Genomic DNA, 24,168 nt, shown 5'->3' on the forward strand with positions numbered 1-24,168 from the left:
ACGGAGACACTCAATGCACTAAACAGCGCTGCAGACTAGCTAAACAGCCAGGGTGCTCAAAAGTCGAAACAACTAGCTCCAAATGCACATAACTGAATGATCAAAATGAGGGGGCTCCTCTCTCTTTTATAGCCTTCGCCTCTCTCAATCCCAAGGCTCACCTCTTCCTGCGTGGTTCCCCTCTTGCCACGTGTTCCTTCCCTCCTGCGCAGTCTCTCCATGTGTCTGCGTGGGCTCCATTTCTGCGTCCCCCCTTGGCCCCCTTTAAGTCACAACGTTGTGCTACTAGGAAGTGACTTTTTATTCTAAAAGTGAGTTATGTCCCCCGTCCTCACTTTTTTTATTTACAAATAACTATACAAGGCAAAAATTGAACAAAATCGAATATTCCAATTAGCCATGGCTAATTAGGAATATTATAGGTAATCACTAGTATTATAGGGACCTAACAGGTTGCATGTGTTTGCTCCAATAAAAATAGGTTGTGCCAACAATTTTATGCAATACAATACTGCTTATTGCCATGAGGAGAGTAAGAGAGAGTAATAGAGAGAAAATGCACAAAAGAATACAATGTGTCCCACTTCAACTCGAGGCAAGAACCAAATGTCCCAAAAATTGGGGCTCAACCACCACCACAAAATATCATTTTTATTAATATTTGAGTACAATGAAGAGCTTGCTTAATACATTTTCTCAATGAGTACAATATCTCTTAATGAGAGAGAAAAGGTAATATAACCTTTTTACACTAGTTGTGAGAAAATATATACAATATCCTTTTTCAATAAAAATATTTTTCCACATTACAATTTATCCACATAAAGAAAATGCAAAAAGAATTCCTCCATAGAAAATTCCATTCCTCCACTAATGCTCTCTCATACCAAAAAGTATTGTCCACTAACTCTCCAGCTCATAAATATTTCACATAATGAAAAAGGGGGAATTTTAAATCCATCCTGAAAGGTCACTCAACTCACACGTTTCTTGATTTCACATTCACTCCACTCCATGTGCACGTTGAATGAAAGATGCACAAAAATACCTTTTAATTTTAAAGTTCACGTGAGTCACTCCATTCACATTTCACGCATATTCAATGTATGTTATTAAGACTATAAAATTAATGTTGAGAATTCACATGTAGGCATAGGTCCATACAAATCATTTGCTCCATAGGTCCATGCAAATCACTGGCTCCATAGTGCTTTGTTTTATTCAATACGCAGTTCATAAAGATAGTCCAACACACACGTGTTTTGTTTATTTAATACGCAACTCATCAAGAGAGTGTTCACCAAGCAGACAAGCAAGGTCTTCACAACTTTAATGATTGCATGCAACTCTTCACGCATGCAAACTAGCAACTTCTCACTAACACGGCTCCTCTTCATAAGCAAGCTCTTAGGCACACATGCTCAGGAAACATTCTTCACAAATTCTGTTTTGTAAGATCTTTACGACTCCTTATGACGCAGGACACTCCACCACATATTATGCACATGATTCAAACCATCAAACATTTTTTTTGACACTTGGGTGTCTTGACAAATATTTCACAAATTTCACGAACTCTCAGAGCTTTGGGGCAATGGCTCTGATACCAAATGAAAGAAAGCACAACACAGTAAAAAATAAATTACAGAGCATAAATATTTAACAATAAAACACACAGCTCTCACACACCAACTCAAATCAAATTTCATTAATAGAGGCATATATTTATACATGAGGAGAGATATTGAGATTTTTCATCTCCACAAATTTTTCAATCAATAACTCCACAAATTACTCCATAATTCTTTCAATGAATCAGTCCACAATTCTCTCACACAAAATAACAACTTAACAAATGGATTATTATTCTAAGAAATGGTTCACGACACTCGAATTGACTTGATCTTTTTTGGTCCTTGCTTCGACTCATTCTTAATTTCATCTCGATCTCCCTGATCTCCCCCCTTTAATCGAACCTTTGTGTTAGAACCCCCATCTTCTCTGAATAGCTCAAGCTTATTGTTCAAGGCCACCATGAGGAGAATCACGTTACAGTTTATATCTGCAACTTGTGCTTCCAGACATGGAAACCTCTCCTCTGCAGGATCACGAGGGTTATTCACAAATTTGTAAGCCATAACTGTGGTTTTATGCCTTTTGGCTTAGCCTATCTAGATCCCTCGCAAGCCTCCACAATATACCCAAAGAAACTTAATTTGATACCAATATGATCTGTTAACAGTCATGGATATTCCATTGGACTGTTCGACACAATAGATCTAATAAAATAATACTTAAAAATCGAAATCTAAACTATGATGGTTTATTTCTCTTTAGATTTATGGATCTGTAGATTTTTGTTTATTACTTATGCATGAAAATTAAAATTTATGCAGAAAATAGAGAACAGCAAAATAAAAACTCACAAACCACATTTGACACAAGATATATTCAAGGAAACCCTTTCAGGGTAAAACCTAGTTGGAAGGTGAGGTCGCTCTGCTCTATTTCTCTTAATAGAAAATGGTTGTGAGTACAAAGAAGTAAGGCCTATGGCCCATGGGCTACTATAAAACACAAATCCTCTCTGTGTGCTCTCCCCCTATCCCTCTTAGCAACTTTGCTCGTCTATGGAACAAATGCACTCGAAAAGAATGGAACCCCTTTTCCTCCTAGTGGCTCAGTTATAACAGCACAATAGCCTACTAGTGGTTAGTGTGAAAATTCCTAGACCTGAAAATCTTTGGAATCCTACTGCAACCAACCGAATCTACTTCACCTAGATCGTAAATTAGATTACAAACTTATTTCAGATTTCTTCTTGAAATATTGAAGTAAATTACTGAAGCAGCATACACCAAATTAAATACGATTTTGAAACATAGAAACTGAGCAAGGAAATACAAACACATAGGACACTGTTATTTTTGGACAAATGTCCCCAGAAAAACCCAATGCGGGAAAACTGGGGTAGCAGCTCTGAGGGTTTATTATTATTAAGCACTAGCAAATTTTTAATACATCTTTGAATACCTCACAGGGTTATTCAGTTACAAAGAAAAACATTGGCAGAAAGAATTGTGAGGTTACCTCACACTATCACTAGAAATCCTGGCCGATCCAGCCCCAAACTGATTGCCCCCGACTTTTTTAGCTGCCTCTGCGCAGTGTCTGCGTCAGCCCAACATCAAGCTCTCTCGGGACTGTGTCACTCCTCTGGCTAGTTGATTTGCTGCCCAGGAGATTCAATTTCTACCTCTCGCTCTTACACCCCGACTCCCGACTTCTGAAACTCGAATTCCCTTTGCAAATTTCGAACTCCTCACTAGCTTTTGTGCTGCCTCTGCGTGGCTCTGCGTCATCCCCTCTGGCTCAGCGCTGCCACTGCTTGAGAGTTGTTAGATCACTCTCTACCTCTCTCTGTTAATAATTCTTCGACTAAGAATCTCTCTCTCCGGAAGATGCTATCCCTGCCACTCAACTGCAAGAAATCTCCTCAGTCAAATTTTCCTCCTAAGAACTTCTCACTTCATAAAATTAGATTAACACCCATTAATATTTTAATTTTCCTAAGTTTAGACTTAGGAACCTCGTTAAAAATATTAATTATTTTAATATAATTGTCTCTGGGTGGAATTTCCCGAAATGGTTTATGGGTTCTTTGGAATGCATGTGCCCAAGCGTCCCTGCAAAATTTGAGGCCTAGAGCACATCTGATGCTACCCCAAATCAACAGTTAGGTTTCACTCCTTCAACTCTTAATTAGAGTTACAATATGAACTCTTCTAGAGTCTTCATCGTGATCACGTTGCGAGCCCCTTTTCCTTAAGTAATGGGGGCTGACATGGCATTCTCCTAGATTATGGTGGTCGAAACAGGAAGGTCAACTTCTGAGTGTCATAACTTTTGCATACAGACTCCCACTGAGGCGATTCTTGCACCGTTGGAAAGGTCTGTGTGTATAGAAAAGGGCAAAAAAGTTGTGGCTCTAAAGCAGCAAATTTTACAACCAAAAAATGTCTTGTGAGCTGATTCCTCAACTTTTTCCACTCTAAAAGCATTTAGATGTATGACAAACAATATAATTATCCCATTCAGATCAAGAAGCCATGTAATCAATTGTCAAGTGAATATTGTTGTATTTGGAGCTCTGCTCATGTTTGGGATTGCCCCTTTAAAGAGGCGAGTGAATATTACATCTACTTCTGAATATCAATAAAGGTCTGCTTTGGTCAAATCAAGTGCCTCGCCAATGGGAGGTCACAGGGTCGAATCCCGAAAGCTCTTGGGGTTAGGTCAGTAAATAGGCCGAAGGGTGTTGATGCCCTTCGGGTGGCGTCCACTCGGTGTTTAAAACCCTGGACGTAGCGGCTACCCACTAACCCGGGTATCCGTGAACCAGTAAGTGAAAAATCAATAAAGGTCTGCTTAATATTGTTATTTCCAACTCTGGTTCTCTTTATTTTCTTTCCGCAGCCATATTTCCTTTCGTCTCCTTATGTTTATTTGCTTTCTACACATATATTCCACCTTTGTTGCTTTAAATATTATATTTCAGTTAACGAGGAACATAACAAAAGAAAAACCCTAAATTTAGCCTTGAGAAGTGCACCCAACCTCAATAAACAGATTGCCCAGACAAATAGAAGGATAGATGAGACTGGAAATAATTGTAACTCATATTTTACCAAATTTAGAAACAGTACTAATGTTGAACCAAAAAGCACTTTCTAAATAAAGAAAATCTCATGTCACCTAAATCTAGTAATCCCCTCTACTACTACTGCATCACCTTATAAAAAATTGTGTCCATCCACACAACCATACAGAAAGCAATGTTTGGGAACTATAGTAGTGCACCAAGCTAAAGGAAAATCACTCACTAAGCAACAAGTGAATTAACAAGATTTCCTAATGCATAGTTGATGAAGACTCTAGAGGAATGCTAAAATCGACTTTGTTCTCAAATTTCTTTAACTACCAAATCTTTTGTTCTCACTTTTTCAGTTTTTGAATGGCTTCCTCTTTCTTGATCGCATTACTAGACATAGTCAATAAAGCACAAGAGCAGAGGATAAATGCCCAAAAGCATAAGTATCTATGCTAGAAACAAATATATTCATAGTCAAGAGTTTGCTTCCAAGATATTCATTCTCTTTTAACGTTCATACCTTATAGAAAGCCATTTCTATGGTCCAAAATAATGCATAACCTAGTTCTGGAAACCAAACCCTTTGAAGGGGGAGACTGAAAGGTAAATATTATCCATTGTAATGTCCCCAATTTTACATTATCTTGGGATGAGATTAGGACGAGCCTCTAGAGCTTATGTCAGCTAGGTCATAGGAGTTGGATTACATTATTAGTGGCCAGAGGGTTTTAAGGAGTTCTACAGGGTCCGACTGAGATCGCTTACCATATTTCATCATCACGATCAATTCCACATGGTTTGCGTTTGGTTTTGTTGCACTACGATGATTTTCGTAGAACAGAGTTATTAACAAGCATATTTTAATTAATTACACTTAAGGTGATGTTTCGAGCCGATTACTTGGAGAAACACCTTAGTATAATAGCTCATTGGAATTAGGACGAAAACATCTATAGGGCGGGATGATGAAAAGGGGCTTTGGGTGGCCAGTGTGACCACATAGGAGAATTAAGCACTTTCCGGCATTAAAAGTGACTTTAATTAGTTTACAAAAGTCACTTTATTAAATAAAGAAAGGAAAAGTGCTTTTAATATTTAATTGAAGGGAAAAGGTAAGGGAATTATAAAAAGGGAAATGAGTGGGTCTCTCCTCATTCATTCGTGGATTTGAGTGTTTGGAGAAAAGAGCTCTTGGAGAGTTTTCTTGAGGTGAAGCTTAGGGTTTGGAAACCCTAGCCGCCATAGCTGGTTTTAGTGTTGAAGCTAGACACTCTAGCCGTTCAACAAGTGAAATCACTTAGATTTCACTGTTGAAATTCAAAGGAGAAAAAGATTTTCTAGAGATTTGAGTTAGAAGACTTGTTATCAGTTGAATCTCTGATTTATTGTTCATCACTTTTCATCTTCCAAGGAGCAAACCCATGCCAAAACTGAAGCCATTCTTACAGTTGGAGAAGGACCAGATTTCCTCACAGATTTGTTGGTCAAATCCTCTAGATAAGGGCAGAACAAGTTCAGGAGATTTGAGGCACGAGTTTCTTTAAAAGAAAGAGGGACAAATCACTCAATAACTGTGACTGAACGTGCTCTTCCTTACAGAAATCGAGCTAAGAGCCGTGTACCTTCTTCTTTGGAGCTGGATGAGTCTCTGACAGATTCTGGGCTGAGTTTCTATGCTCATAACTGGGCCAAGTTCCCTCAAATAATTCTGGTACGATTCCTGGCATATCTCCTTCCTCATTTGGCTGAGCGTGACCATTATTGGGCTGTGGGACAGCGTATTGAACCAACAGAAGATCTGGGTGTGAGAGCTGGGTGTTATTGCTGGTAAAGACCAAGTTTAAAGGCTGGTCCGAGTTTAATATCAGTCCATTTCTCTAACTGACTGAGCGTAGGAGCTGTTTGCACAATTTCAATATGACTGGGCCGTGTTAAAGAGGGAATGGTACTGCTGGACATGTCAAGTAAAGAGGCTGAAGCTTATGACTAATTTCCTTGAGAAGAACTGATAAACTGAAGGCCACCTTGTTGGAACCAAACTCCCAGGTTCCTCTGTCTCATTCAATTTCCATTGTATTTGACAGTGAATATATAGAACTGTTCTAGTTGTTTATCAAGATAAAACTCATGTATCAGCTCTATGTATAATTCTGAGTTATTAATTCACTGTATTTCAAGTTAAAATGGTGAAGGAGAAATCTACAGCAGTATGCTGTCAAAATGTTTGAAAAAAGAGAACAGTGAAAAAAAAAAATTATATAAACTCAGAAAATCGTTGGAATTTTGTAAGATTATTGGAAGGGAATTTTACATCCATTTAGTCCCTAATACTGTGGAAAATCCCATCTTTCCCAAGGAAAAAATTTACACATTCAGTAGCCTAACCCAACTGGTAATGGATGTGAATTCCTTAGCAACAGGTCAAAGCTTGGGTGCTAAGGCTTCACACACTAAACAATTTTTACCCCAAATAAGGGTCCATATTCAAAGACAACCAGTTTGCCAGTTCAATGTTGAAGTGAATAACATAAAAGTCTTCTGCACAAAAATTGAAAGTCAAAGAGGCTTGCCATAGAAAATCCCAGAATTTCAAAATCTATTTATGAAGATTCTATTCTAACAGCCAAAAACATGTAAATCTGTGTATCATACACTTGTTGGAGAAAGATTTAATACTTGCTATTACGATTGAATGAAAACCCTCAATGGGAGCAGAAGGTCAGCTCTAGCCACAAAGCAACATAAGATGCAGAATAACACAGAGGTGTGAGCTTCTTTGGCAAAAGGAATAGAAGAACCTGGACAAGCTCCCTAGGAGCTTGTAAATTGGTTCAAGCCACCATGGTGTTGTGAAGAAGGCAATATTGGGAGTCCTCCCATAATCTGCAAAATGGTGTGGAATGTTTCCACCTTTCACCATTTTCTTGGACCAAAATGAATTTTAGAGGGCCACATCTTTCCCCGAGTCACATGAGCAGACTGCCTGAGAAGGAGAAGAACTACTCGCAGCGCTCTGAGAAGAGGAAGATGTTGTCGCCTTTCCCTTGGGATCCAAAGATGACAAGGAGAGCCCAATAGGAAATCTTTTTTAACTGATTTAGGGAGGAGCAGTCATGGAGAACAGAGTCATTGCACACTTCTTGAGGAGGTCCTAAGTGATCACCATCACTTTCTGCTTCAGCGCAGAAGCTAAAGGGGTTATAAGTGGAGGTTGTTGACCAGAAAACGAGGACTGCAAGTCTAAAGAAGGGGAATGAGTTTCTTTCTTGCTGGAGGACGGTTGTGCCTGTCTTAAAGAACTCAATCTACACACTGAAGATTTAGAGTAAGAAACCGCCAATGCAACAACCACCATTCTCAAATATGAGTAAGGCATATCCCAGAAAGGAGTTGATGAAGGGAGAGGTCCAGATGTAGGGAACAATGTCTTGCCAAGGACGTATGCCATTCTTCATCAGACATGTATATTGTGATGAACACTGATCAATTTACTATTAGTAGTTTGTTAATTAACAAGGAATCCCGTTGAATTCGAATGTTCAAATTCCTCTCCAAGCAAAATTGAAGGCCAAGATAAAAGCCCTAAATTGCGTCATTAAAGTCCCTCCCCAAGCATACACTATAAATTAGAATTGCACCATCCCTTTTGCCATACAGAGCCCCACGTCCACATGTTGCCCCCAGGTTATTTTCAAATGCCCCATCATCTAAGTTTATGGCATCTTCCTCTACAGATACATTCTAAAATTCATTAAATTGGTTAATAAGAGTGGATGGTGAAATTGTCACTGATGTCGGTCAAAATGGAAAAGTAAGTACAGAATGCTTTTCATCAACAAAATAAAATAAAATAAAACAAAATAAATTGATTCACAAAAATATTTATAGGGAAAAGCCGGAAATATTACTTTTCAGAACATCAGATAATTTTGGAACATTAAAATGCCATCGTATGTGTCAACTACCTGTCTTCTATGTATTCTTCTGTTTATCTCTCAAAACACCCAAAATAACTGAATTTTAAATGTATCTATCAATCATAAGCATATTGCCAAATTCACAAATTGAATGCAATATCCTGAAGAACCACGTTCATTCCAGAAAGAAAGATCATAGAGACAATCTAAAAGTATTTCTACCAGGAGCTAAAGGATTGTACATAAGCACTGTACCTTCAAGGCAAAAAGAGCATAAAAACAATTTAAAAGTAGATGAAAGATTATAGACAAATATTAGTTATTCCATAATTGGATATTAAAAGAAATATCTTAAGTTATTCTTCATATCTGAGTCAAACATTACCAATTCCAATTTGTACGACGGTAAACTTGAAGTAATTCTTAGGTGGCTGAACAATTGATGCAACAATAAAACCTATTACTGAGCCCGATATGGCAGCAAGCACAACGTTGACAGGAATGAACCACCTGGATCAAGAAACATTTCATCTAAATCAATGTGTTCCAGCAAGTCAGCTGAAATCCCAAAAAAAAAAAAAAGAAAGCAAAGCCCATCATAGTGGAAGATAGAAAATAGAAAAAACAACTAAAGCTACATTTCCTTTGGTCAATTTGAATTACGTCGAAAGGTAAACGCCATAAGAATGCGAAAATGTCATTTTTACAGAAAAATGGTAATACGCTCATACAATAATCAAAGTTTAAATCATTTTGATTTTGAAAGCTATATTTCCAGCAACCTTACCAGGAGACCCATTTCTAGTTCCAATCCCATTCAACTTTGTATTCTGATTCCTGTTTGTGTTCCCAATCTTCTATTCACACTACAATAGTACATTACTAATTGATTTCATATTCACAATATATGATGGGATGGGCTCACGTTTATATCCCTAAAACTGTCTAGTCCCATTTCTGGTGACTATTATGAACATAAATATGTATAAAATAAATATAAATAATAATGAGAATTGATACAATATAATTAACAATTATGAAAGGACATGACTCTTTATAAATGGGCGCTCCTGCTTAGGTATATATATGGGACCCCAATTGTACTCTCATCATCATATTTTCTATTATCAATTACTTATATACTATTAATATATAATTCCACATGAATTTCTTTATATTCTAGACATTTTAAATATTTTTGTGTAATAACTGACTTTGTTTGTAACATTTGGTACCAAAACTTCATTATCTGATCCCAGCCATTGGCCATGTTACCCACCAAAAGTGGGTAACCTCATAGGAGAAAAAATTTCTCCTACTTTGGACAGCCACCCAGCCAACCAGCAGCCCTACATTTGCTCAGTATATGATGACATGCCACACTTCTTTGCCACTTGCACCCGTCAAACACCTCTCACCATCCAACATTCCTCTTGAAAGAAGGTGGGTCACCATTCAGTAAGTACTTTAACAATTTTGTAATCATATGCTTTTACTTAATGTTTTGGGCATTCTAACATGGCTCAAGAGGTGACTGGATGATTGACCGACCTTGATTGTAAACATGTTCTCTCACCTTACTAGGGAGGTAAGTTTTTGCCCCTCCTCCAGTGAGACGTCCTCTGTGTGAAATTTTGATTATGTTGCAGTTACTGGTTATTATTCTCCTATCTAATTACATTATTTGTCTTCTACAAAATACTTGCAGCAAATGCGAAATAAAACACTACTACAACTTCACAGAAAATAAATAACCACAGGAACCAAGAAAATTATGCACACACACAAATAATGAACACCAGTGTTTTCGAACAAATGTCTCAAGAAAAACCTCGACGAGAAAACCAGTGTTCTGAATAACACCCAACTTGTCTTTAAAGAAGATGAACCTCGCCTTCCCTAAAGCCTTCATCAGAATATCTGCTACCTACTCATCTATAGGTATATATTGCAGGTGGAAAATCTTGCACTGCACACAATACCTAATGAAGTGGTACTTGATGTCTATCTACTTGGACTTGTTGTGAAACACCAGATTCTCTAACAACCTGATGCAACTTTAATCATCACATTGTATAACCATCATCTCAACCACCTAACAAAATAAGGCTATTAGAAACTTACCAAACCATATGGCCTCGCATGTAGCCATGCTTGCTAGTATGTACTCTTCCTCTGCAAAACTCAGTGCCACAAACTTTTGCTTCCTGTCAAACCAGGAAACAACTCCATGTTGAAGCAACATCCTAAAGTGCTTTTTTGGCACACTTTGTTACCTGCCCAATCTGCATCAATATAGCCCACCAACCCGACACGATCACCTCAAGCACATATAATCTCATACTCAACTATGCCATGCCCTTTGCACATGTTTTGTCGTTGTCCAATGCACTCTCAATGGTTCCACCATGAACTAACTAAGAGAGTTTACTGCATAGGAGATGTTTGGCTTAGTGTTGACCAGATACATGAGAGAGCCTATCAATTTCATGTACAAGGTGTGTGAAAATTCTATCACTGCAACAACTAATTTATTTTACCTACTTATTTCCTAATAAGTTATTTATGAAAATCCTTCAATAAACATTAAAATAAATTATGCTGCAGATATCACATCATAATACAAAAACAAACACATGCACAAGAATTAACACATCGGCACAAATATTTTGGACAATCAATCCCCGGAAAAACCCAATGTGGGAAAATCGGTGTAGCAAGGGAGGATTTTATTATTCAGGAATTCTTCAGTACAATTGGGTGCCAAACAGGCCTACCCAACAGAGAGAAAATTCTTCATCACTTCCCCTAGTCTCAGTGTCAGCCTGGATAACCTCTGTGTTGCTCCCAAACCCTCTGCGTCAGTCCCTGCCTCTCTACATCAGCACTGGGCCTCTCTGCGTCACCCACGCAGGCCCTCCAGTGACTGTGCAATCTGCAGCCTCTGCGTTTGCCTGAGAGGCTCTGCGTCTGCCTCTCCAATCTCTGTGTTGTTCCCCTGGTGTTGTTCTCGACTCTCTATTCTGTACTTGCTGCCTCCTACTGCTCTCCAGACCACTAGTTTGAATTTCGCAGCTAACCCCGCTCCAGAAATTGAACTGGCTGGTCTCCCTCAGTTTGTTCTCCAACTAACCCTCAAGCCTCTCCTTATACTTTTCTTGTTGGTCCTCCAACGGCCGAGATTAAATCTCTAATCAACGGCTAAGATTACATTTGGCTTGATCCATGACTTTTGGAACCTTCTAACCCAGTTTTATATTAATACCCATTAATATTTTATTTTTCCTAAGTTTAGGATTAGGAGCTCCATTAAAAATATTAATTATTTTAATATCTCCCAAATCGGTTAGAATCTACCCAAACCATTTCTGAGCCTTGGAGATCTCATGTGCTTTTAGCCTCTCCACCAATTTTCATGGCTAGAGCACATCTGATGCTACCCCAAATCAACACTCCCTCTTAGCGAGGACTGTGCTCTAGTAATAATCCACACTTGAGCATTACTCTGATCATACTGCATCGGTACTTGTGTTGATCCTAAGCCTCCCTGCTCAAAATCCTCTACACTGTTGCATCCTGTACTGTTGCCCATGGCTCTATCGCTGCCACTGCTACATCTGTACTACAGCTCCCTCTACATCCATATTGTTGTTGGTCCATATTCCCAACACTGCATCTGCACTGCAAACTCCTTCTCATCATGTTGCATCGTGCTACTGCTGACTGCTACTACATTGCAACATCATACCCATTTCTACTACTGAAATGGATTCTTTATCATCCCCATCTTCTCCGTGAAATAATCAAACTTGGTTCTTCCAAGGACCATGGTAAGGATGTCTGCCACCTATTCTCCTGTCAGAGTGTAGCTCAATTGTATAGCTCCTCGTTGGACACAGTTTCTGACAAAGTGACATTGGATATCAATATGCTTTGACAGATCGTGAAACACTGGATTCTCATAAAGCTTGATGCAACTCTGATTATCACACATGATCCTGGTCACCTCCATCTTTCTTCTGAATAGATTCACAAGCAGTTTTCTGAGCCATATGGCCTCGCATGAAGATGTGCTTGTGGCCATATATTCTGCCTCAGCTGAGCTCAGATCCACGGATTTTTGTTTCCTACTGCACCAGGAGGTCATTTTTGATCCAATGTTGAAATAGTACCCAGAGGTACTTTCCGATCCATTGAACTTCCTACCCAATCTGCATCAGTAAACCCACTCAATTTGATATCCTTACCCCTAGTGTACGAGAGCCCATAATCGATTGTTCCCTGTAAATACCTGAGAACATGTTTGGTTGCTGCCCAGTGCACCCTCTTCAGCTCCACCATGAACTGACTGAGGGTATTGACAGCGTAGAAAATGTTTGGCCTGGTATTGACCAGATACATTAGGGACCCTATGAGCTGCTTGTACAAGGTGGGATCAACATCTTTGTCTTTTGATGCATCAATCTTCTTCCAGTTGATTATCATTTGGAGTAGCAATGGGTCTATAGTCCTCCATCCTGAATCTCTTCAGGATTTCTATAGCATATCTCCCTTGCCCAATGAAGATCTCCCCCTTTTGCCACCAAACTTCCAACCCCAAGAAATAATGCATTCCTCCCAAATCCTTCAGGTCGAATTCTGTGCCCAGATTCTTCTTGTAATCCCCTATGAGCTTGGATGATCCTGTCAAGAAGAGATCATCCACATATAATACTAAGATTAGAGGCTCATTCTCTACACCAGATAGTAGAGATTTGGATCTGCGTCACTCTTGACAAATCCCATTTCCTGCACATAGCCATCGATTCACCCATACCACGCTCTAGGTGCATGTGTCAGTCCATACAAGGCTTTCTTCATTCTGCATACATGAGACTTCTTCTCATGTGTCCCAAATCCCTCTAGTTAGTCTCATGTGTCCCAAATCCCTCTAGTTGTTCAATGTATACCTCTTCTTCTATCACACCATTCAAAAATGTCGTTTTGACATCCATCTGATGAATCTCCCACCTCATCTGTGCTGCAAGAGATATCATGGTTCTAATAGAGATGTATACCTGGCTACTAGGGCGAAGGTCTCTTCGTAGTCAATTCCTTCCTTCTGAGCATACCATTTAGCCACAAACCTGGCTTTGTATTTCTCAACACTTCCGTCTGCAGCATATTTGATCTTGTAGATCCATCTCAAACCTACCACTGATCTATCTTAAGGCCTTGGCACTACCTCCCAGACATCATTCACCATTATGGAGTTGTACTCCTCTACCATCGCATCCAACCAAACCTGATGTTGAGTTGCCTCCTGAAAATTGGCAGGCTCCCCATCCTGAGCTACTAATGCCTAATATCTATCGGGTTTTTTCGCTCCCTCTTATTGTTCCTTGGCGCACCGATGAACTCCTCTGCATCTCGCAGAATCTGACGAAGTTCCCTACTCGTTCTTCCTCTGCTAGCAGGTGCTTCTGTTAGCTCCTCCTCATCTTGTGATTCTTCCTGATCCGAGGAAGAATTCTTTTCTTCTGTTGGTTGAAGAGGTTTGACCAACAGTTCCTCTTTTGACTGCTCCTCGGAAGGCATTTCTTGAGATTTTCTGAAAGCCCTGTCTTCCATGAACTTCACATCTCGTCGAACTACTACCTTCCTGCTCCCTGGAAGATAGATTCTGTATGCCTTAGCGTTCTTGCTATATCCCACTAGATATCCTTTCTCTGCAGTTTGATCCAACTTCTTCCTCTTTTCCTCAGGTATGCGGCAATATGCTAAGCTCCCAAATATCCTGAAATGACTGACTTCAAGCGTCTTCCCTGTGAAGACTTTTTTTGGAGTAATCTTGCCCAATGCCCGATGAGGAGTTCTATTCTGAACATATATTGTTGTGTTGCATGCTTCTACCCACAGGAATTTTGGCATATCCTGATTATACATCATGGCCCTAGCTGCTTCTACAATAGTCTTGTTCTTTCTTTCTGCTACTCCATTCTGCTCCGGATTGTACGGAGTTGTCCACTCTCTTCTGATGCCCTCCTTAGCGCAAAAATCAGTGAAGTCCTTATCAACATACTCTCCACCACTATTTGAACGCAAAACTTTTATTTTCTTCCCAGTTAGATTCTCCACCAGAGCCTTGAACTCTTTGAATCGACAGAAAACCTCATCTTTGGTTTTCAGAAAATAAATCCAAGTTTTCCTTGAGTGGTCATCAATGAAGGTAAGGAAGTACTCGGCACCACTAAGAGCTTTAGCAGACATGGGTCCGCAAATATCTGAGTGTATCAATCCTAGTACACTCTTGGCCCTATTTTTACTTCTCGGAAATGCAGCCTTGGCATACTTTCCTAGAGCACATCCTTTGCATACATCATCTCGTTCCGTACTAAGATCCGAAACTCCTGTTACAGTGCTCTTGAGAATTCTCAGAGCTCCATGGTGCAAATGTCCCATTCTTCTGTGCCCTAGTTCGTTCAAATCCTTGTCTCCATGACTGCCTAATAGTGCCATTGGTGATTCTAGTTGTAGTCTGTACAACCTGTTACTTTTGATCCCGATCTGGGCTTTCTTTTTCCAACTCGGGTTTTGACATATACTCTCTCCTTGATGAAGAAAACGTCATAGCCTTTGCCTTGAAGTTGCGACACGAAAAGTAAGTTCATCCCCAATCCTGGTACATGCAGCACATTGGTAGCACGGAACCACTCTCTCGTTTCTGTTTGAAAAACTATGGTACCCCTCCCTACTAGAGTACATTTTGCCTTGTTCCCCATGGTGATCTGAAAGTTCATCTTCTCCTCTCGATAATCTGAGAAACATTCTTGGATTCCCGTCATATGCCAAGAGGCCCCACTGTCTATATACCATACCTCTGATGATGCAGAGCTAGTCACACAAGCCACTTCTTCTTCCAACCTGGAAGCCAACATAGAGAAATCGAAATCACTTTCTCTTGTGCAATTTTCTGAAAATCTGTGCGAGTCTCCTGACGTAGATGCCTCTACATCATGGTCTCAACCCATAATTGATTTTCCCTTCCTATCTCTGATTACTTGCTCTGATACCATGTGAAAATTCTATCACTGCAACAACTGATTTATTTTACCTACTTATTTCCCGATAAGTTATTTATGAAAATCCTTCAGTAAACATTAAAATAAATTCTGTTGCAGATATCACATCATAATACAGAAACAAACACATGCACAAGAATTAACACATTGACACAAATATTTTGGACAATCAGTCCCCGGAAAACCCAATGTGGGAAAACCAATGCAGCAAGGGAGGATTTTATTATTCAGCAATTCTTCAGTACAACTGGGTGCCAAACTAGCTTACCCAATAGAGAGAAAATTCTTCAGCACTTCTCCCAGTCTCAACGTCAACCTGGATAACCTCTGCATTGCTCCCAAACCCTTTGCGTCAGCCCCTACCTCTCTGCGTCAGCATTGGGCCTCTTTGCGTCACCCACGCAAGCCCTCCAGTGACTGCGCAGTCTGCAGCCTCTGCGTCTACCTCTCCAACCTCTGTGTTGTTCCCCTGGTGCTATTCCCAATGCTTTGTTCCATACTTGCTGCCTCCTGCAACGCCCTGCTACTCTCTAGACCACTAGTTCGAATTTCTCAACTAACCGCGTTCCAGAAATTGAACTGACTGGTCTCCCTCGGTGTGTTCTCCAACTGACCCTCAAGCCTCTTATACTTTTCTTGTTGGTCCTCCAACGGCCGAGATTAAATCTCTAATCAACGGCTAAGATTACATTTGGCTTGATCCATGACTTTTGGAACCTTCTAACCTAGTTTTATATTAATACCCATTAATATTTTATTTTTCCTAAGTTTAGACTTAAGAACTCCATTAAAAATATTAATTATTTTAATATCTCCAAAACTAGTTAGAATCTACCCAAACCATTTCTGGGTCTTGGAGATCTCATGTGCTTTAGCCTCTTCACCAATTTTCATGGCTAGAGCATATCCAATGCTACCCCAAATCAACAAGGTGGGGTCCACATCCTTCTCTCTAGATGCATCTATCTTCCTCCAATTGGTGATCATGGGAGTAGACATGGCTCTGCAATCCTCCATCCCAAATCTCCTTAGGATCTCTATGCAGTATTTCCCTTGACCAAGGAAAATCTCGCCATCCATCTGCCACACCTCCATGCCTAGAAAATAGTGCATGAGCCCCAAATTCTTCATCTCGAACTCAGCTGCAAGATCCCTCTTGCACTCCTCAATGAGCCTAGTGAACCTGTCAAGAAGAATTCATCCACATATAGGACAAGAATGAGAACATATTCCCCAACCACCAAGTACTAGAGGTTTGAGTCCACCTCACTCTTCACAAAGCCCATGCCCTGCAAGTATCTGTCAATGTGCTCATACCATGCCCTGGGAGCCTACTTGAGCTCGTACAAATATCTCTTCAACCTGCACACGTGGGTCTCTCTATTGTGTGCCACAAAGCCCTTTAGTTGTTCAATGTACACCTCCTCCTCCAGTTCACCATTTAGGAACGTTGTCTTGACATCCATCTGATGGATCTGCCATCCCATCTATGTTGCTAATGAGATCACGACTCGTATAGAAGTGTATCTGGCCATAGGAGCAAATGTCTCCTCGTAATCTATTCCCTCGTTCTAAGAGAACCCCTAGGCCATGACCCTAGCTTTGTGTTTCTCAATGTTGACATATGCATCATGCTTGATATTATAGATCCAGCATGATCCAATAGTCGCCCTATCTATTAGTTTCGGTACAACCTCCCAAACATCATTCTGCATGATCAAGGAATAATCCTCAACCATAGCATCTTGCCACACCTGTTGCTGTGGGACCTCCTGATAATTGGAAGGCTCGCTATCTACTAATTCATTGACCAATGCCATGTAGCCAGTGTACCTCTCCGGTTGTCTCCATTCCCTCATGCCTGTCTTAGGAGTCCACAGAAAGACGAATCCCACTCTGGTTGTCACAAATGATCACAGTGGTATCCAACACATGTCCAAACAACTCCCTAAAGAGCTTCCTCAACCAGACAACTTCACAAGAGGCAGAACTCACAGCAATGTATTCAACCTCAGCGATGCTCAAAGCAATTGACTTCTGCTTCCTGCTCATCCATGCTATCAAAGTAGAACCTAGAGAGAAGCAACATACAGATGTGCTTTTGTGATCCACCACACTACCAGCCCAGTCTGCATCGGAGTAACCATGGAGCCTCACATTCCTGACATTGTATCTCAATCCATAAGTGATTGTACCCCGGAGATATCTCAAGAAATCCTTGGCAGCAATCCAATGTATATGATGAGGCTCGACCATAAACTGACTCAATGTGTTCATTGCAAAACATATGTCCGAACGGGAGTTCACCAAGAACATTAGGGCCCCTACAAGTTGACGATATTCAGAAGAATTTCCCAAATCGGGCCCGACATCACTTCCGCATAACTTCTTGAACTTAAGTTCCATTAGAGTAGTCACAGACTTGGAGTCCTCCATCCCAAATATTTCAAGTAGCTTCACAATATATTTTCCTTGAAAAAGGAAAATCTCACCTGGCTTTTTCCAAACCTCCAACCCTAGGAAGTAATGCATGAGTCCTAGGTCCTTCATGTCCAATTTGGAAGCCAACTCCCTCTTACATTGATGAATAAGAGGGTCTGCACCTGTCAGAAAGAGATCGTCCACATAGAGTACCAAGATGAGAGGTCTATCATTCTCAACCTTAAAGTAAAGGTTCGGATCAGCTTCACTTCTTGTAAATCCCAACTTCATCAGATAGTTATCAATCCTCTCATACCAAGCCCGGGGTGCTTGCTTCAACCCATAGAGGGCTTTCTTCAACCTGCATACATGTGTCTGACGATCTTGAACTTCAAACCCCTCAGGTTGTTCCACATAGACTTCCTCCTTAAGTGAACCATGCAAGAAGGCAGTCTTGACATCCATCTGGTGTAGATTCCATCCTTGCGAGGCAGCAAGGGCTATAATCGAACAGATGGTGGTGTAGTGAGCAACAAGTGCAAATATCTCATCGTAATCTACACCTTCCTTTTGAGAGAAGCCTCGAGCAACAAATATGGCCTTAAAATTCTCAGCACTTCCATCAGCACCATGCTTGACCTTGTAGAGCCATTTAGAGGTGAAACCATATTTGTCCTGGGGTCTAGGAACCACATCCCAAACATCATTCTTCATAACCGACTCATACTCTTCGTTCATAGCATCCTTCCATACTTGTTGCTTCACAGCTTCTTCGAATGAGCAAGGTTCAGACTGAATAATGGTGCTCATAGCAGTTAAGTACCCTTGGTACCTATTAGGCTTCTTGCTTTCACGAAATGTCCCCCTCGGTGCAACATGTCTCTCAGCATCTTCAAGAGTTTCCCTCAGCCATGAGGGTCTCCTTTTGGAGGAGGAAGGCTCATGAGGAGGAGGATCAATGGGATCAATTGTTAGTTTTTGGTAGCATCGGATGTGCTCTAGCCATGAAAATTTTTAGAGAGGCTAAGGCACATGAGTTCTAAAGAACGCAGAAATCGTTTGGTGAAATTCCACCCGGATTGTATTTTATTAAAATAATTAATAGTTTTAATGGGGTTCCTAAGTCTAAACTTAGGAAAATTAAAGTATTAATGGGTATTAATCAAAATATGGATGAGAATGATCTAGAAGACGAATCAAGTCAAGTTTTAATCTTATCTGTTTATTAGAGACTTTATCTCGACCATTGAAGCCTCAACAAGAAAAGTAGAAGAAAAGGCTTGGAGTTCATTTAGAAAGACACATGGAGAGAACAAATTGATCTGGAGTTCGATTTCTGGGGCTAGGAAGCTGAGAATTCGCACTGAGTGATCAGTTGTTGCATAGGGGCAAGGATAGTTCGAGAGTACTGACAGAGAGGCGGAGAGAAGCTAGTGGAGGTAGCGTAGCAGCCAAAAGGACTGGCGTTGGGCCAATCTGGGCCCACACAGGACTGACGCAGAGCCAAAAGGGCCAGCGCAAAAGCAGAAGTTGCCCTCCACGCAAAGTGTCAGAACAGTCGGGAAGGTTGACACAGTAGGCAGAAGAGACAGCGCAGAGCTGACGCAAAGCCTGTAAGGCTGACGCAGGGCCAACGCAGAGATAGTCGGGGTTAGCCAGTTTTGTTGCCGGATCAGCCGGAATCTGCTGGGTGAAGTGAGGTAAAACTCACTCAATTTTTCTGCCATTGTATTTTCTTTATCACTGGATTGTCAGGAGGGCATCCAACATTTGTATTCAGAATTACTGCTTAATAATAGAAAACCCTCAGAGTTGTTGCATTCGGTTTTCCGAGGACTATTTTGTCCAAAAATAACTGTGTCCTATGTATCTTATTCTTTGCTCAGTGTTCTGTTTCATGTAATCAAATTTAAAGTAGTGTAGGCTACAGAAGTAATTTGCTTCAGTGTTCAGGGAATAACTTGATAATGTATATTAAAATCAAGTATGTGAAGTAAATTCAGTTTTTGCTGCAGTAGGTGTTCCTTGAAGATTAGGAATTTTCACATGGTATGAGAGCATTGATTTTGTAACAGGAATAGCAGATCCAGAGCTGAGCAAAGAGGCCAATAGCTACATTTGGCAACAATTCAAATCCCCTTAAAGGGACTACGCAGTCCTCGCAGGGAAGCAAAGATTCGAGGAAATCGCTCTCTCAGAGAGTCCACAGACAGGTATGATTTCCAATTCGTGAGTTTGCAGAGGTAGAAGGAGTGACGTAGAGCCTCAACGCAGTGCTTGAAGGACGTGGTTTTTGTCGTGGCAGAAATCCGTCGAAAAAGAGGACATAGAAGGGGAATTTTCACGTCAGAGAACTTTTTGCCAAAAAGTTTGAATTTCTCACTTGCCATGCAACAGTGCTGAGTAGTGACTAGAGGAGTCAATTTGATAGTTTGGGTGAGATGGCATCGCATGGGCTCAGAGATCAGGACAGGTTGGAAGTAGCTTCCAACTATGTCATATGGAAGACCAAAATCTTAGCTGTTCTGGACGAGTACAATTTTGAAGCCTACATCAAAAGAGTTGTGGTTGTTCCCGCTGACAATGATGAAAAGAAGAAGTACAAGGCCGAGCACGGGAAGGCGAAGAGGTTCATACTCGATGGAGTTCGAGATCATGTGGCTTCACACTTGCAAGGCAAAGATATAGCCCGAGCGATGTGGGAAGCTTTGTCTTCACTGTATGAAGGCTCTTCCGAACAACGGAAGATGTACCTAGAACAAAAGTTGCAGCGGACATTGATGCAGAAGGGAGAAGGAGTTAACTCCTATCTTCAATGTCTTCAGGACACCAAAGACCAGCTCGTTGCAGTGGGGTCTACTCCTCAGTCTACCGTGATGGTAAGGACGGCCCTGAATGGAGTCTCGGATGAATGGCAAGTCTTCGTCCAAAGCATATTGGGCAGGTAAAGACTACCTTCATGGGAAGAGATGTGAGCAGCCCTTCAACAAGAGGAATTAAGGAGGGATCTGGTTAAGGTCAACGTCAATGGCCACAGTGGGAGTGGCACGAAGACCAAGGAGGAGGAGGAGAACGCAGCTCTAGCATCAAAGGGACAGCAGAAGCAGAAGCAGAAAAAAAACTTTTCGAAGGTGAAATGTTTCAGATGTGGCGAGATGGGCCACTTTGCATCCCAGTGTCCTTTGAAGCAAAAGGATAAGGATGAGAAACATGATCCTAAGGTTGCTCCAACAAAGATTGACGAAGATGAGTTTGCAATGAGTGCCCACGAATCTTCAGGAGGGAAATGGGGCGATATTGAGTTGTAGTCCAGAGGACTACATGTGGGCAGGATTCTTAAGGAGTCCACCTCTTCGATCAATTCCTTGCTACAAGAGCCCAAGATTCAGCGATAGCGAGATGGACTTAGTGTCAAATGATGCAGCGGATTGATTGGAGAGACAGATGCAGTAGCCTAAGACAAGATACTGATCAGTGCAGAGCAAGGTTGGCAGCAGTACAGATAGCACAAAGCAGAAGTCAGTAGCAGCGCAGAGGATTGAGAGGGTCAAAGACTAATAGCAGTCAGATTCCAACATTCATGGTATTATGCTAAACACAGTTAAGTTCAGTAATTTTGGATGTTTTTCAGTTGCTTCTCTCAGCAACTGAGTTGCCTTACGAATGCAGTGTTAGCAGTGGCAATGCTAGCAGCATAGCAGATGCAGCATTTGAGAGGTAGTTGTAGTACAGATGCAACAGTGGCTGTGGCAGTGTCATGTGCAGCAGTACAGTAGCAGCAGCAGCAGCACAGTGTTGGCGGCAACAACAGTGCGGAAAGGAGATGTTTTAGAAACAGAGCAGCATGCAGTTGGACATTGTTGCTATAGCACTTTCCTCGCTAAGAAGGAGTGTTAGTTTTTGGTAGCATCGGATGTGCTCTAGCCATGAAAATTGGTGGAGAGGCTAAGGCACATGAGTTCTAAAGAACCCAAAAACCGTTTGGTGAAATTCCACCCAAATTGTATTTTATTAAAATAATTAATATTTTTAATGGGGTTCCTAAGTCTAAACTTAAGAAATTAAAATATTAATGGGTATTAATCAAAATATGGGTGAGAATGATCTAGAAGGCGGATCAAGTCAAGTTTTAATCTTAGTTGTTGATTAGAGACTTAATCTCGGTCGTTGAAGTCTCAACGAGAAAAGTATAAGAAGGAGGCTTGGGGTTCATTTAGAAACACACACGGAGAGAACAAATTGATCTGGAGTTCGATTTCTAGGGCTAGGAAGCTGAGAATTCGAACTGAGTGATCAGTTGCAGCAGAGGGGCAAGGATAGTTTGGGAGTACTGACAGAGAGGCAGAGAGAAGCTAGTGGAGGCAGTGTAGCAGCCAAGAGGACTGACGCTGGGCCCACGCAGGCCTGACGCAGAGCCAGAAAGGCCAGCGTAGAAAGTAGAAGCTACCCTCCACACAGAGAGTCGAAACTATCGGGAAACTGCCGGAACAACCAAGAAGGTTGACGCAGTGGGCAGAAGAGACAACACAAAGCTGACGCAGAACCTCTAACGCTGACACAGGGCCTACGCAAGGCCAGCACAGAGATAGTCGGGGTTAGCCAGTTTTGTTGTCGGATCAACCAGAATCTGCCGGGTGAAGTGAGGTAAAACTCACTCAGTTTTCCGCCATTATATTTTCTCTGTCACTGGATTGTCGGGAGGGCATCCAGCATTTGTATTCAGAACTATTGCTTAATAATAGAAAACCCTTAGAGTTGTTGCATCAGTTTTCCCGCATTGGGTTTTTCCAGGGACTATTTTGTCCAAAAATAACTGTGTCCTATGTATCTTGTTCTTTGCTCAATTTTATGTTTCATGTAATCAAATTTAAAGTAGTGTAGGCTGCAGAAGTAATTTGCTTTAGTATTCAGAGAATAACTTGATAATGTATATTAAAATCAAGTAGGTGAAGTAAATTCAGTTTTTGCTACAGTGGGGGTTCCTTGAGGATTAGGAATTTTCACATCCATCGATTCTTCAACATAAGGCATCGGCTCATCCTGCGAATCTCCATGATTTCCTACATCTGCTTCTTTGTCCTTCCTTGGAATAGGGAGGTTGCTAGTCTTCTTTACGGCAGCGTCCCTCATCGAAGGTGACATGATGACTCAACTCCACTTCTCTTTGACCAGACACATAGATTCAATATGCCTTAGAAGTTTCATTGTAGCCCACAAAAGTTCCTTTCTTCCCAGATGCTTCCAATTTGCTTCTCTTTTCTTTCGGCACATGAAAGTATACGGGACTACCAAAAATTCTAAAATGAGAAACATCGGTTTCTTACAGGTGAAAACTTCTTTGGGAGTTTTGGAGTCCAACGCTTGATGAGAGCATCGATTTTGAACGTACACAGCAATGTTGGCAACTTCTCCCCATAGAAACTTTGGAAGTCCTTGATCATGAAGCAAGGAACGAGTGGCTTCTATAAAAGAACGATTCTTCCTCTGAGAAACACCATTTTGCTCAGGAGTATATGTAGTAGTGGTCTCCCTCTTAATGCCAGCTTCCCCGCAATAGTCATTGAATTCATTTGACTCATACTCAGTTCCATTATCGGTCCTCAATATTTTGATCTTCTTCCCTGTTTGATTTTCCACCAACGCTTTGAAGGCACGAAACCATGAGAGAATATTTCGTCCTCCTTCTTCAAGAAATATATCCGAGTTTGGCAAGAGAAGTCATCCACAAAGACAACATAATATAAATATCCTCCTAACGATGTCACAGGCAACATACCAGAAAGATCAGAATGAACCAATTGCAAGATGTCAATGGTCTTGCTATCACTCGAGGGGAATGGTCCCCTTGTATGTTTTCCCTCGGCACATCCCTGACATACACCTTCATGCTCTATTTGAATTCGGGCATCCCTGTAATCATCTGTAATCATCTTCCTTGCATCGGGTAGAGCCTTATAGTGAAGATAAGAAAACCTCTGGTGCCATAGTTTGGATTGAAGAGATGTGTCACAAGACATGGTTCCCAGTGGACTTCCTCCAACTTGATATAAACTGTCAACCCTGAATCCAAGGGTAAATGCTTCTTTGAAATTTCTTTTCCACACACGTACCTTTCCAT

At 41.0% G+C, this 24,168-nt stretch overlaps 1 protein-coding gene across 2 annotated transcripts in view; it reads right to left on the bottom strand.

Annotated features, from left to right (window-relative positions):
• Nucleotides 1-24,168, bottom strand: part of LOC149197888 (protein PIN-LIKES 6-like) — a 442,686-nt gene that overhangs the window by 139,920 nt on the left and 278,598 nt on the right. For both annotated transcript variants that reach the window (XM_089406022.1, XM_089406023.1), the window contains exon 5: nt 8,954-9,078. In XM_089406022.1, the coding sequence (XP_089262148.1) occupies nt 8,954-9,078 (125 nt within the window). The remainder of the gene's footprint in view (nt 1-8,953; nt 9,079-24,168) is intronic.

This window comes from Pinus tabuliformis, chromosome 2_2 (assembly GCF_031772625.1).
Source record: "Pinus tabuliformis cultivar Carrire ecotype Pingquan chromosome 2_2, CPIR1, whole genome shotgun sequence".
NCBI classification, from domain to species: Eukaryota; Viridiplantae; Streptophyta; class Pinopsida; order Pinales; family Pinaceae; genus Pinus; species Pinus tabuliformis.